The sequence below is a fragment of the Achroia grisella genome, unplaced genomic scaffold (assembly GCF_030625045.1).
Source record: "Achroia grisella isolate CSIRO2021 unplaced genomic scaffold, CSIRO_AGI_Agris_v1 utg109, whole genome shotgun sequence".
NCBI lineage: Eukaryota > Metazoa > Arthropoda > Insecta > Lepidoptera > Pyralidae > Achroia > Achroia grisella.
In genome coordinates, this window is record NW_026712573.1 from 4,079,148 (window position 1) to 4,095,576 (window position 16,429).

The window sequence follows — 16,429 nt, forward strand, 5'->3', positions numbered from 1 at the left end:
AGATTTAGTTTCTAGACTTCGGTAAGTAATGTAAATTTATCAAAATTTTCATTGTTATATTAACCAATAACATTACATACTAATATATTAGCTTTAAACTATTTAAGGAATCATGAAATGGTTATACGAGGCCTGGCCAAAATCGATTTAGCGTTGAGGAAGTGATTGACGAAATTAGGCTCTGGCTCGCGGACTATAACGTTAGATGATATGTATGTTCTATGCTGTCACGGAAATGGGTCCCTGCTTGTTGATAGGAGCGCGGGGGGACGGCGCGGGGCGGCGGCGGCGGCGCGTCGACGGAGGGGTTCGCTCTTTACTGTCACAAGTTCGATGCACGGCCTGCACACACAATAATAATAATCTTCATCATCATTTATTTTATACTTGTCATTGTTTGGTGAGTATCACCAGCAGGGATAAGTCTATCATCCCATCAAAGGGAGCAAATTAAAATAAATAATAATAATAAGAACTACAGAAATCCACAGTAGTCAGGTTTTATAATACTCCTTTATACACACACATAAAGTCACCATCTGGTTGCAAAATGAATGAGAAACAGAACTTGCCTCATCAAATTTGATGACCCCAACAACTTCCAATATCTTCTTCTCCAAACTCTTTATGTAGAGACGTGCGTTAGTTACATTCACGTCGAATGATTTGCCCAGTAGCTTCAGTAATGGCAGTGAGTTGCATTCAGAGGATCTGTAATATAAAATTATATTCACTTATGAAAAGAGCTTCTTAGCAGTCCATGGATTCACCGTGCGGGTGCCGGGTCCATTGTGCGACAGAGAGGGAAACTCCTAGCAGTTCGAGGAGTTCGGGACCCGTGTGTAGGTTTGAGAGGCACCTGCCGACGTATCAACACTCACCTTCACCGCTCGTGTTTCTCTCCATGCCCAGCCAAGTCTGGTAGGAATATGCTAGTGTTGCTTTTGATACCTATGCTCAAAATGGACCTCTAAAAATTATTACATTAATGAACAAACATTACCTATATGTTCAGAGGAATTGTTCGACATGATGCCTACAGCTACCTTTTACCATCGCATCACACGCTAAAATCTAAGTGGGCTCGGACAGTGCGGTTTCAGAGGAGCTTCCTCCCGCTTAAATCGTCGAGGTTTTCTCACGATACTACGGCATGGTTTTTCAAAATTATATTAAGGTTTCTTAAGAGTCGACAATGCGCACCGGACTCCCCTGTTGCCTCAGAAGTGTATAGGCTACGGTAACCATTTACCATCATGTGATGTGATGTGATGGACCGTGTATTTGTTTGCCACCATCGTAGTATAAAAAAAAATCTAATGTGATACCAGCCAGAACAGTAACTTGGTAATAATAACACCTAGAGATGGGCCTCCAATAAAATAAACCCACTATATAAAAAAAACACTTCCTATTCTCAAATGGTTCGAATCGAATAAATTATTCATTGTTCTGTGTTTATGATATCATAGACAAAACTGGTTTTTAACTACCAAATGCTGACCACTATGGAAATGTCCACTTTCGGAAGCTGTTTGCTGGCCACTCCTCGAAATATGAGAGACTGTTCCTCTTATGAGAAGTTTGAAGGTCTTTGTATTAATATTATTTGGGAGACGACCTTGTATGGCGTTAGTTGTTCATACAAGGGATTTTTTTATATTTCAAATGTATGTTTGATGTTAGATGTATACACTACTTAAACGGTGTATTATTTAAATATAGAAACTAACAACTTAATTTTGTATTATAGCATAGAGATCAAACTAGCTTGCGGCTCACTTGATGATAAGTGATTACCGCCGCATATGAGCACCCTCAACACCAGGGGAATTGCAAATTTGGTGGCCTTTTAAAAAGGAATAAGATCTTTTCTTGAAGGTTTCAATATCGTATCGGTTCAGAAATAACATTACTGGAAGGTGCTTCCTCAATATGGTTGTGCGTGGCATAAAGTTTCTAGAAAAATGCATGGTAAAGGACCACCATTCATCCAGATGATCTGAATGGTATTTTGGTGTCTGGCAGATGGTACGATGGTGAAATTGCCAGCTGATATTAATCCGAAAAATTTCTTTAGAACACCTCCGATCGACACTCCATCCAATTCAAACGGGGATCGAAATTACAACGGTCTGAGCCGAGCTTCGAACCCCTAGCGGTGCCCTCAGACTAAAGTTGTAACCATCTGGCGGAAGTTGGCCTTCAGTTATTATATAAGTCCTTCCGCGGGTTTGGGGTGCTATCTGCACTCGCCCCTATTTTCCGGTGAAGCTGTATACGCCAGCTGCGGCCAACAGCACTAGAGTAAAAATCAGTCAAATATAGTTTAGTAGATACAACGTGACTTACAAGGCCAAGTCCTGTATGTGTTGTAGTAACACAGCTAGCACTTCGGCGCTCCGGTCGCAGGCTCCTTTCAGCTCGGCCGTCGCTTCCCGCTTCTGTTCCAGAGCAGCCTTCAGTGTTTCTATACTATCTTGCTGTTTGTACATCTTTGCTTCGTGCTTTGCTCGTTCATCATCTAATAATATAAAGAGTAGGGAAAGTACTAGACTAATAACCACATTTTTTTTTTGTGGATAATAATGGAATGATGCACCCGCCTGGGTTAACGGCTTACGCTGGCGGGGCACCAGTTGAGGATGATAAGATGAACATGAGGTCATATCAGTTAGCTCTTGGCAAATGGTAATTTACCACAACGGTTTCCAGGGGGTACAGCGTGAAGGTGAACTTGACATGGTACATTGAAAGCAAAGGTGTTATTAGTCCACATTACTAACAATTCCCGTCCCCCCTAATAACTCCATTCCTGGCAATGTACCACGTCAGGTTGGCCTCCATGCGGTTCGATTCCTCGCACGGTACAAATAATTGTATACTCATGAGTATAATTGTTTGTCGGTCTGGGTGTTTGCTATTTGTTTTATGTAAGTATATAAAAAAATCAGTTATCTAGTAGTTAGCTAAGGAGAGCAAGCTCTGCTTAGCTAGGGACTAGATGGCGCTGTATGAATTGTCCAGGGATATTATGTCATTTATGTAAGTGTAATTTTTTTTAACGGAAGAATAAAGTTTTTTTTTAATTTCAAACTTTCTTGCAATTCCAATGGTTGCAGTTTGAAATGAAATGAAAATTCATTATTATTTCCCTAACAAATGTAATTGCAGTTTGAAATAAAATAAAAATTCATTATTATGTCCCTAACAATTGTAATTTCAGTTTGAAATAAAATAAAAATTCATTATTATGTCCCTAACAATTGTAATTTCAGTTTGAAATTAAATTAAAATTCATTATTATTCCCCTAACAATTGTAATTGCAGTTTGAAATAAAATAAAAATTCATTATTATGTCCCTAACATTGGAATTGCAATTTGAAATTAAATGGAAATTCATTATTGTTTCCTAACAATTGTAATTGCAGTTTAAAATTAAATCACAACTCTTTATTCTTTCCCTAACAATTGGAATTGCAGTTTGGAGTGAAATGAAATTTAATTATTGTTCCCTAACAATTAGAATTGCTGTTTGAAATTAAATGAAAATACTTTATTATTTCCCTAACAATTGGTATTGAAATTAAAATAAAATCAGCCTACCTATATCAACTTTCAGCATTTTAACGTTATCACTCAAATTCTTCAGCTCGCTGTTAACTTCGTTGATATAATTGAACAGCGCGTAGTTTTCCTCCTCTCGACGCGTATACTCCTGGATTAACTTGTCGACGTCGTCTTCACCAGTGAACTCCTGCAATCAAAATGGAAGGATATGATTTCATGTCTTATCTATCATCTACTCTAGATTTATCAACTATACAAATAATTACATTGAAGTATTTTTTTAACTATTCTGTTAGAACTAGTCTAATGCTGTTGGCCGCAGATGTCCTTTACAGCTTTATAGAACGATAGGGGGCGAGTGCAGATGGCACTCCAGATCCGCGGAAGGACTTATGAAGCGGCTAAAGTACAAATCCTGTCTGACGAACCCTTAAACCTACACGAGGGTCACAAGTTGCGAGAACTGCTTGGTATTTCCCTTTCTGCCACACGATGGAATCGGCACCCCTACTGTGAATGCATGGAATGCTAAAAAGGTCCTCTCACAAAATGTTTAGCAGCAATATGTGAGACAGAGTTTCCCACGCAGACAACTTCTTACAAAATCTACCTTTGTCACAATCTGTGTGGGTCTTTCTGCTTACTTTGATAGCCTCCAGGATGTTCACATAATTATTATAAACCCTCATTTCTTCTTCTTGCTGTTCCAGTCGTTTGGCCTCTGCCTTGGCATCAGCGGTTGTCAGTCTCACAGTCCCTTTTGTGCGTAGAAACTCCTCAAGTTTCATGCTGTGGTCTAGTTGGCGTTGCAGTTCACGTACCTCCTATAATCATTTCATTATTTATTTATTACATATTTAAGTCAAGAGTTCTTTCTTGATCAATTTAGTAATTATCAGGTTAAACATATCGTTGGTATTAAGGATTGTTTATATATTCTTTATTGCACTTTTGTACAATTGGCGAACTAAATGCATTGTCTACCAGCTAACCTTTAGGTAAGAGAACGGTTGATGGGCATTGATGGAAAAGGCCAAACCTATAATTTTACCTAACATAAGGATTATAATTGGTTTGAAGACGTTGTATAGTCTGACACCTATGATTTGCTTACCAAACAATGTTTTCTATAGTCCATGGCAGCTTTGTCCTTTAAGGCATCGAGTTTATTGCACCACTCTTCTCGTTGGTCGTACGTGGTAATCGCCTGCTCCACCAACTCCAGGATCTGAGCTTTACCGTCCATCATCCTCTTGATTTGGTTCTTCCAAATCATGTTGAAGAATTGCCTAAAATAGTTACCAGATTCAAATATGAGTATTAGCTAGTGTGGTAATGTTTTTTATTAACTTTTCTGAATGGTATGAAATAAAGTGGTTATTAAGTTATTATATTATGTTCCTGAACAATTCACACAACGCAATCTAGTCCCAAGGTAAGAAGAACTTGTGTTATAGGTATTAGACAGTTGATATAAAACTTAGATCCTCTTTTTTGTAAATCCATGCATAATATATGTATATAGAAAACACCCAGATCGAATTCGCGGAAGTAAGGATGTATGTTCAACCGCTAGACCACCGATCCTGTCAAAAATGTTTATTTTCAGTCACAATAGTACCTAATGATATCTACATTTTTTTAAACACGAATTTGTCCCGAGAATTGCGTTGTCTATTGTAGAAACTGTTTGAAAACTATGACTAATTTATGTTACTCAAGTAACTATTTATTTATTATGTCAGTCTTGCTATATAGTACACATAAAGAAAATGCAAATCTGTACCATATTTATTTAAAAGAGCAACACGCATGTTTCTTGCTGATTCTTCTTGTGATAAGTCTAAGTTCCGAATGAGTGGTAGAAAAAAAATATTCCCTTATCCGGTTTTAAGAAGTAAGACTTTGTCTTAAGTTTATTTCTATTTTTATTAGGTGCCCCAACAACATTAGCCCAGTCTTGTTAATATTACAATATTCTTATCTGTGATACCTATTACTTACCGGTCACGCAATAACTTGTCGATCTCAAGCCGTATCTTGAAGTTTTCGCTGTTCACTGTGTTAAACTTCTTCATGGCCGTGTTTAGACGATTCTCCAGTTGACTTAACAACGTTTGGTTCGACAATGTGTTCGTGTACTCCTGAAATATTACTTTTTGTATGGCAAACAATCTGACTGCCCTTCTGATGGTATGTGGTTATCATCGCCTAAATACATGAACAGAATCATAAACATCATGTCGTCATATGACGCTTTTTACAATCCTCATGTGTTTGGAACGATCCCATTGTTAGAAATGAAAAATTACGCGGTTCCTCCTGGAAACCATGTTAAATTCCTAGCAAGTTTGCCAAGATACATTTACTGACCTTACGTCATGCTGGTCATATAACCTGTTCCTGGCTCGCGGGCCAGTACAAAACAAGCTGCTCAGCAGCTGAAATAGGTGAGACAGAGGTATTTCAGACTATTTTATACAAAGTCTACCTATTAGTCTCGTTAGCCAAGGAACTGGTTCGGAAGAGCGGTCAACGAACTATGCGACATAGTTCGCAGATCTTCCGCTCCTTAATTCCTATGCGTACGGCATTGTTATACTTTGGTAAATAAAAGTGATGTGAAAATAAAAATAGGAGCTTACTATTTCGCCTCCTGTTCCTTTACTTCTCAACCCCTTGATCTCCCTTTGCACCTGCTTCATGAGGAAGTCCAGCTCGGTGATAGTAGTTCGATGGTCCCTCACCTCTGTTGAACATTTCTCGTGTTCCTTCAGGAGCGAGATTAGTTTATCCCGTGTTTTGGTGTTTTCTAGAATATTCGATGTACTCTTCGTTAGCTGTTGAATTAAAGAGGTTATTAAACATGTTTTTGCTTGTATATCGTGACACACGACTAAATTATTGACTTAGTTTAGTGCTCAATATGTCAATAGTACTTAGACTATTTCTAATTTAATTCCGTAATGATTTAAAGTGTATTTTCATAACACAGCTACGTAATCACGTAGCGCTAGATATATTAAGGTTAATATCATATATATGAATATATGTAGTACTTTTCAAATGGATGATTATGAAATCATACATCCTCCAGCATTAACTGTTTACGCCGATGTCAGATCTGCTCATAGTGGCAAATTCAAGACTTTATCACGTTGGTTTCCAGGCGGAACCGGGTGGAGGTTATTAGCACGGCGATTAGCACACCATATAACAGTTGTTTAGCATACCACATACCACAAGCTCTGCTTACCTTGGGAAGCTCTGATAGATGGCGCTGTGTGAACTGTCCTTTATTATCCTTAATATACATGTAGAACAGTACAGTAATGCTCTCCGTCACCCCGATTGATTCCCCGCTAAATTCAAACGGGGATCGAAATTATGACGGTCGGATTCACCGCTAGAGGTTCGAAAACCCCTATACTAAAGTCGTATTCATTAGGTAGAAGTTAGCCTTCAGCCGCTCCATAAGTCCTCCCGCTTTTGGAGTGTCATCTGCACTCGCCCTCTTATCGTCCGATGAAGCTGTACGTGTAGCTACGGCCAACAGAATTAGAGTAGTCAAAAAAAAATTCAAAAAAGTAAAAAATAAATTATTACTGTTACCATCCCGCCCTCACCTCCACCCACGTAATGTTGGTATTGCAAAAAAGTATTTTTTTCTTGGATAGGATGGTGTATCTGTACATAATATTATCTTATCTGTGTTTCAAACTATCTAAAGACAAATAGCTCTACAAAAACAACATAATTTACGAAACAGATTTAATTAGGTCTCTGTAAGCAGAAAACGAAATGATGATTCTCAGACTGTCAGTTTCGTTAGTACAATTAGTTCTTTATGTTGTGGTAATTAAATTACGTTAATTAGTATTCAAGACGGCAATCTGTACATTGACAACGAATGGACGTGTACGCAACGCAATGTTATTAGGTCCGTTTTATTTGTACGTATAAATTATTTCGTAAATTCTTCTTGGTTTGTGCCGACAACTTACACGAGATTTCACGTACTTGTACTTAATTTCCCACAAAGAACTAATTAGGGGATTTTTTATTTATTGACATACCTACAAATTTATACAAAAATCTAAATATATATAACTCAAAGGTGACTGACATAGTGATCTATCAATGCACAGCCCAAACCACTGGTCGGATCGGGCTGAAATTTGGCATGCAGGTAGATGTTATGACGTAGGTATCCGCTAAGAAAGGATTTTGATTAATTTTACCCCCAAGGAGATAAAATAGGGTATGAAAGTTTGTATGAAACTTTGTCAATATTAAACCGATCGGGCTGAGACTTTGCATGCTAAAGCTACTATGACGTAGGCATTCCCTAAGAAAGGGTTTTGATAAATTCCACCCCTAAGGGGATAAATTAACGCGAGCGAGGCCGCGGGCAAAAGCTAGTAAAATATAAACAACAAACCGCAAAACTGCTCAGCAGTTTGTCTGCAGCAAAAGCGCTTAACTTCATCCTCCAAATCCGGCCTGTCATCATTTACTGGCCTCCACCCGTGTATAAAGCACATAGGTGATTCACTATTGCATCATATATTTTTAACTTTCGCATAAATATTTACTTCTATACAAATAAATTAAATTGAAGTGTCTGTTTGGGATTTTATAACAGCTTTTTACTAATTGCTTATGACATTAGTTATATGCGGTACTTATATAAAAAAAATATTTTGTTTGTTCTTGCTAATTTCTGACACGGCTAGACCGATTTTGACAGCACTTTCGCAGATATCTAATAAGGATAAATAATATGGAGTAATTTAGGCTATTCTTATATCTTTTAATTAAATCCTTATAAGTTAATCCCTTAGGTAACAAAATTAAGTTTACTCGGTTGTAACACTGCTTGTAACATGCTGTAAGAATATCAGCAACTCAATAATGATAAATAAAATGTATTAAGATCCCATGATTTTTAGATATATATTGCCTCTGTCACTATCATATACTACCATTTTATCAAGCGCGACCACTGTACCAATAGCTGTAAAAAAAACAACAAAGCACTGCAGGCTAAAGAAACTTGTTGATGGCCGAAATGACGTAAAGAACTTAATTTATCCGTGACACGTAACAGAACCCGTTCAAAATAGTTTCACGCTGAGGTTTGCATGTCAGCAATACAATGGTCACGTACATAGGTTACAATGCAAGGTTTCTAAATCCATACACTTTATAGTACCTAGTCCTCGAGTCAGAGGCATTTTTCGTCTAAAATTTTCCTCCCGGTCGAAAACTTCTAAATTAGTTAAGAACGTTATGTTATAAAGCTTAGGGGTAGTCAGCTGCAGTTCCGAGGATGATTTTAGGAGCAACACTTTCGCAAACATGGGATATAATCAGTTATTTCCTTTCGGTTTAAATGATGAAGATTAATAATGATTTGATAGCAATTTCAAAATAGTTTCCCGCTGACGTGCAATATAATGATCACACATACACTTTATAGTAATCGTCGAGCCAGAGGCTGTTTTCGTCAATTCTTTCCACCCGGCCAAAAACTTCTAGAAAGTTGTGTTATGAAGCTTAGGGGTAGTCAGCTGCAGTTCCGTGGATGATTTTAGGAGCAACACTTTCGCAAACATGGGATATAATCAGTAATTTCCTCTCGGTTTAAATGATGAAGATTAATAATGATTTGATAGCAATTTCAAAATAGTTCCTCGCTGACGTGCAATACAATGATCACACATACACTTTATAGTAATCGTCGAGCCAGAGGCTGTTTTCGTCAATTCTTTCCACCCGGCCAAAAACTTCTAGAAAGTTGTGTTATGAAGCTTAGGGGTAGCCAGCTGCGGTTCCGAGGGTTCAAAATAGTTGCTCGCTGACGTGCAATATAATAATCATATACCCACAGGTTACAATGCAAACTTTCTAAATCCATACACTATAGTACCTACCTGGTCCTCGAGCCTCGAGCTAGAGAGCCTCTAGGTATTTTTCGTTCTATTACTTCGTCCCGGTCGAATACTTCTAAGATGGTTAAGAAATGTTGAGTTATGAAGCTTAGGGATAGTCAGCTGCAGTTATGACGGTGGCTTGAGTAAAACCTTCGCATTGTTAGTAACGTCACGATTGGGCTAACTGACCTGACCTCATGTTTATCTTATCATACTCCACTAGTATCCCGCCAGCGTAAATTACATTAAAAACTCCTACATCTAAAACCTATACCACTGTATTTTTTTAAATTGTAGTTTTTATGTTGTGTAGGCGCAGCACAAATGCATAAGTTTGTATTAATGAGTGGATGTTTGTTTGCCTATTTCATGCAAAAACTACAAAATTGATTCGAAACAAATTTGTCACACTGAGCCCTTAATCTTATCTTGATCTTAAGTATCACAAGTATGCACTTGTGATACTTAAGGGCAGAGAAGGACGCATTATGCCATCTCTAGCGCACACTACTGGCGTCATCAAGCATTAAGCTGCGATCAGCGTGTGAGAACAGTGTTAGGTAATTATGGGCCTTCACCCATAATTAGGAATAAAAACAGTAGGTTACTTAGCAAATTCAGGCTAGTAAAGGACACACCTTCAGTTCCATCATTATTTTTTCCAGCTCTGTATTGAGGCTCTTGATCATATTCCTCTGGACCCTCAGCGTCGGCTGAACGCTGCTCGTCACCATTGCTCGGTCGATCTCCATTACCCTGAACTGATAAGAGAAATTGAATAATTTTTATTATAATGCTAGAATGACAGTCAGTTGACGACTCATCTAATGGTTTATTAACATTATAGAGCCCTCTCTGATTATTAGTAACATCGCAGATAAGTAATATGGAGTGCTGACCCCAGCAATGTGCAAAGTTAAGTTGACCTCCACGCGGTTCCCCTGGAAACCTTCTTGATAAATTCTTGGTGAATTTGTCACAATGTGTTAACTAATCTGAGCTTATTTTCGTCTTATTATGTTCCACTACTGCCCGCCAGCAAAAAATAGGTTTCAAGCTTCTAGCTTTAAAAATGACGATACTTCCATATAAAACTTCATCTTCCCTTTCAACCTCTTTTTTTTATTTTTTATTCTTACATTTATTTAGGGACTTTTATCATAATATGATAATGCCAGTCCCATCGTATTCAAACTCTTAAAACTAAAAACTAGTTTAATATAAGAATATCTTTCTAACAGTCTAGAAACACCCATAGAAAAGACAGATATTCTAATCTGTGTACCAAATTTAATTGTAATCGGTTTAGTAGTTTTGGCGTAAAAGCGCGACAGACGGACAGACAAAGTTACTTTAGCATTTATTATATTAGTAAGGATTATTACTCAGATTTAAGGGTATCTACCTGTCTCTGCAGTTTAGACAGTTCATCCTCAGCTATCTTCTCCATTTCCATATCATCAGTAGGAACTGCCATTTTGGTATCAGAACTCCCTGTATCACCTCGGCCCCTGTATAACACTTTTTACAAACTGAAGTAAATATCATGTACCTACTAAGAGTACGAGTACTCACTAAAATATATTTGAAATTAAATCAATACTATCACTAGGTAACGGAAAGTTAGGAATATTTGGTAGATTAAGAAAATTTTATTTGGTTTCGGTCTGTGCGTTTTTTTCTTTTTTTTTTATGTAACTAGAACCTTACGTGTCTTTGCCATAACAAGCTACATGCTACGTTTACATTCAGCCGCCCTCCCTGCCCCTCGCGCTGCCGGAAATATTGCCGGGTGACAACTGAGCGAGAGGGCTGAATGTAAAAACACGCTGCCACTCGCGCTGCCAGTCCATTGACTCGCGCACGAAAAACCCACAATCGAGGGAGCGCCGGGCAGCGCGAGTGGCAGCGCCAATGGCATGGGAAGTGTTTCCACTCGTGTTTGCACTCTCGCGCTGCTCACTTCCCTGCCCACTCGGGCTGAGTGTAAATTGGGCATAAGGTATTCTGATTCCAGAGTACAAAAATATTATGTCCCCACATCCTGTAATTTTCTGTATCTTCCTACACATTATCTACAAAGTAGGTAACATGTAATTAAATGTGAGTTTTGAGTATTTTTTTTAATGGATCTCAATAGATGGAGCTTCCATTTGCGCTAATGGTTTACGCTGGCGGGGTACCTGCACTGCAATGCACCATAGCATGCCAATCTCTATGTAGCTGGTGTAAGTGGTGAAGACGTAGATATTATATATTTTTATTGTAATGGAATGGTGCACCCGCCTACGCTAACGGTATAAGCTAGCGGGGCACCAGTGGAGGATGATAAGATGATTATGACGTCAGCTCAGTTAGCCTATCATAGCAAATTCACAAGGAATTTATCACGATGGTTTCCACGAGGAATCACGTGGTCAACCATGGCACATTGCTAGCAATGGGATCATTAGTCTACATTGTTAACAATCCCCTTCCCCCGAGTTTCTGAACTGTATTGATACAGTACAATCTACCTACAAAGTAGAATCGTATAATCTCAATTTAAATCAAGGTGAATTTTTGGCCATAGAAACACAATGGTATCACTTCCTACAACCTATATTTTGGTGCACCAATTTTGACCAACTGGCCACTCTCTTAGTTCACCTTGATGTTGTATATCTATCCTTGTCTGGCACGGAGGCTTTCCTTTAATACCTGTTATCGCCATTTCATTTCAACGCACGTGTTGGTTTATTTATGGCATAGATTAAGTCGTCTGGTAGACGTGCGTGTTTATTTTTGAATAACTTCAAACAGGTGGTTCGTTGTATATTATAATAATAATAATTTTTATAAATATTTTTTCTGATAAGTAGAATTAAAAATATATCTTGTTAGATCACGTCTCTTGATTCTACATTAATAAAATTACGTAGGTAATCAACTATTAAATTTATTTTAATTAATGAATAAAGTATTCTTAATTTAATCTCAGGTGTAGTAAACCTCGTTTCTTCTATCGTCTTGACTTAGAATCAAATTCGGATCGGATTCGAGCATAATAACGTACTAATTGCTACGAATGTCATTCAATAACAAAGTTTTAGTTATCATATCCGAGCGACTAGGTATCAAATAAGCTAGCGTAATGCTATTGTTTTTAGGAGCGGAGTGTCTTATTTTTTATAATCGGCAGTTACCGAGAGCTTTAATTATAAAAATAAATTTAAACATTAACTTAGAAAAAAATTCAGGCTTGTATCAGAAATATTTTTATTATTACGTAATTATATTGAGAACCGAATGGATTACTTTTTCAAATATAGCATTAAATGAACTCATTTAACTGAATTAAATTATTTTTACGAAACGCATTTACGAAGTTCAATTTGGTATTTACCTAATTGCATGTTTGTTTGAATGTATAATCTATGAGCGGCGCGCTTCGTTATGGCTGGAAGGTTTTGTTCGCTTCTGTTGTGTCCGCATCGTTGTCGAGGCAACATCGCGTCTCTTGCGCGCGCCACCGCGAGTGTATCCATCGACAAAATAAAGTATTAAATCGTGATCAGTGTGTAGTGTATGCCAGTGAACCGGAAATGTTGATGCAACTGTGATCAAAAAGTTATTATAATGGCATTGAAAAAGGATTTCGAACTCAACAAGAACATATTCAAAAGTGTGAAAATTCAAATACCCAAACCCGTGAAGATTCAGCAGGCGATAGACAAGTTGTTCAAAAGGAATAACTACGAGAAAATAGTGCAAAGTTAACTTACACTATTAGTTTAGTAGAAACAGGCTTAGTGGATTAAATGGCCGGTGAAGTTAGTGCAAATATTAGTAGAAGTAGAAATAGTAATCGCGCCGAACCAGAACCGCCTGATAGAAACAAATCGCCTAATTTTATAACAAACGAAACAGAATTCATTGGTAGAGGAGATATATTGAGATCATCAACGCCTATAAACAAACATAGAAGAAGTAGAAGCAGGAGTGGAAGTAGGAAACTAAAGTTTCTGCTATTATCAACGGTCAGACCAAACGGTGGCATGAACGGGGAGCAAGAGTTGGACGTGTGGAGTCAACTCCAGCAGAAGGAGTCTGATCTCCTACTGGCAGCTGAACTGGGGAAAGCACTGCTGGAGAAAAATGAGGAATTAAAGAAAGAACAGGAGCGTGTCTCGGACGAGTACGCGAAAAAAGTTGAGGTATGTATTCAACTGTTTAAGTATTTTTAGTCATACTATTTTTCAAAAGTGTGAAAATTCTTGGAATATTAATTATACCCATAACCCGTGGAAGATTCAGTTTCCAATATATAGACAAGTTTTAATTGCAACAACTGGTAATTAAGTAAATTGCGTATGTACTTATGTAGTTTAATTAAGACTCTGATTTCTGATTCGGTACAATTAACACCCGTTATTTTTAAGGAGTTATAGTAATTGTAATAATGTCTTAGTGGGTATAATAAGACTTAGATAAGGATTGATATAGAATTCTTCAATGGTTCATTATGAGCCTATATTAAATGTTACCCTCTAAATAATTTAAGTTTACAGTATATTATGTAAAATGTTCTTTAACTTTAAGATAATTAACATTGTTAATATAAACCTATGTTTAGTGCAAATAAATTTGATTTGATTTGAACATTAAATATTATATGTATTATGTCAAAATTCAGCGATGTACAACCCTGATACACGATTATTTATTTTTGAGTTAAGGCGACGCCGTGATACTATTACTTCAAAATCGGGCCCCGCGCTCTGCGCACCTCAAACCCCGATAACGTGTCGCCGATCGACCGAAGAAGATATCAGAACACGCGTCCGTGTCGCAATGTAACGCGTGAATCAAGTAGACGAAGCTTCGGTCCCCAATTGAACAAAACTATTGAGTCGTTCCTGTTTGTTTATATAATTTATATTTATGAAGGCACATTGATATTTTAGAATTTACAATACAGTGGAACTATGTACGATACGAATTAATTAAAAAGATTCGGAATTAAATAGAAAATTGAGGTAGAGTTACATATTCCCGTGATTATAATGGACGTAAACTAGTGCTTTTATTACTATCTTTGAAAGAAATACCAAAATATAATCTTTGTGTTTTCCATATATATTGTAATTGGTAATTACGACGTTTATTTATTTTGGGAGTTTTTTGAAACAGCTAGATATTTTAATGTATACTACATTAACGTACTTACGTTAAATGAAATGTGAAAATATGTAGTTTAATATAAAAAGACAATAAGTCTGCGTTTCTGTGAATGATAGGTATATCAATTAAAAAATCTATATATATTATATATTTGATACAATAAACCTAAATTTAGTAATAATGTATGTGACTTTAATTTTATTTATTTGATACGCGTAGTGGACATATTTCTTTATGTAATTTAACATTATATGAAAGTATATTTTCAAAAATGCCTATAAGTAATTTAACATTATATGTAAGTAAAAATACGTAAAGATATACACTTTATGTACAAAATAGTAAAACTTTTACAGTAATTTATAAATTATTATAATAAATATTAAGTTTTAATTACATGCAAAAAGGACGTAAACAATTACAACCTAATCATAAAAGATCTATTACTTCATACAAATGAAATTATTGAATAATTATAGGTTTGAACATGATTATTTATATTTTTATGCATAATTTAATGACTATTCTGCAAACCTTCTCTATATAAACTATAAGTACGCGAAATTTCATATTCATCCGTCCGCGCTGTTTTTCGTAAAAAAGATAAAAAGTTATTACGATAAAAAGAAAAGGATAAAAAGTTGTCACGTATTAATACATGCGTTTTAATAAATTTATATAATACTTTTCATTATTTCACTTTTTTATTTATTTATTTCCTTGGACCTACCAAGGAATCTTAATTTTACGGCAAAATAATAAGAGAGATGGATAGTGGACATGTTTGCCATGAGTGAGCGAGACAGATATGACGCCACTTTTACCAAAGGCAACAAAAGTAAGTAAAATAATTAAAATAAAGAAAAATCTTAACCTAGTTTAGGTTTATTTAAATAAGGATAATATTGAGGAATAAAAGTTTGAACTACGTGAAACGGATGCATTTCGGGTATTTTAAAATAGATGTGCTGTCTATTACAATAAGAAAGAACGGGAAAAAGAAAAAAAAAGAAAAAAGAAGAAAAGTATTTTCGTTTGTGTACAAAGTCATCTGCGACCTTTTGCAACACTTCTTCCTAATAAGGAAAGCGAGTTCTACCTCCAGCCCGTATTTGATTCGGGAAATGGCCGCCCTCCGTGAGTGTGATCTGGATAGCGCTCTAAATTTGGATATCTTTCACGATAGATGCCTAGCGGCAGCAATTGCATTGCATCTGCATTCCTCATAAATGAGGTGCTTGTTCGCAATTTTTTGTGAAGTAAATAACAAGGATACCAACACAAAAGTCCAATTCCAAAAGAGACAACCCAAAGTTGTCGGTTATTTATTTGTCCAACGAATTTTCGAATACAAAAAAACGCGCAGTAGGTCTGAAGCTGAAAAAATGAGCAAAAGCCAAAACAGGATATTGAAGCAATTTTTTTGGAATATTAATTATTTTGACCTTAATATACTCGCAAGTAGCCATTTGCTTGGTATGGCGACTGTATCTTTGACTGGGTGGCACATCTGTCTCGCTCGCTCACGACAACATGTTACCCATTTCTCTTATCATTTTGCCGTAAAATTAAGAACCTACTACTATAAGCTTGTGTGAAATATATATTTAATTAAAAAATTTATTTCTCGTTTTTTTTAGTATGAAACTAACAAGTGTACTACAACAAGTGTACTATTGTACATTTACAATCCAGATTAAATGTTTTTAATTGCATTTTTTTAAAGGAGGGCCTTTAAAAATAATTTATGAAAAAATAT

The 16,429-nt window shown here is 36.5% G+C and overlaps 2 protein-coding genes across 2 annotated transcripts in view; one reads left to right on the forward strand and one right to left on the reverse strand.

Annotated features, from left to right (window-relative positions):
* Positions 1–219: 219 nt before the first annotated feature.
* Positions 220–10,997, reverse strand: LOC131848174 (coiled-coil domain-containing protein 63-like). The gene is made up of 10 exons (XM_059197949.1): positions 10,913–10,997; positions 10,146–10,268; positions 6,217–6,411; positions 5,576–5,715; positions 4,686–4,860; positions 4,216–4,395; positions 3,608–3,758; positions 2,353–2,524; positions 573–711; positions 220–342 (listed from the first exon to the last, which is right to left on the reverse strand). Exons 1-10 carry the CDS (start codon positions 10,982–10,984, stop codon positions 220–222), a joined length of 1,470 nt encoding a protein of 489 aa, XP_059053932.1. The 5' UTR covers positions 10,985–10,997.
* A 1,985-nt stretch (positions 10,998–12,982) lies between these two features.
* The window catches only part of LOC131847709 (bicaudal D-related protein homolog), a 126,789-nt gene continuing 123,342 nt past the window's right edge, over positions 12,983–16,429 (forward strand). The window contains exon 1 of the mRNA XM_059197347.1: positions 12,983–13,703. Within this exon, the coding sequence (XP_059053330.1) occupies positions 13,308–13,703 (396 nt within the window). The 5' untranslated portion in view covers positions 12,983–13,307. The remainder of the gene's footprint in view (positions 13,704–16,429) is intronic.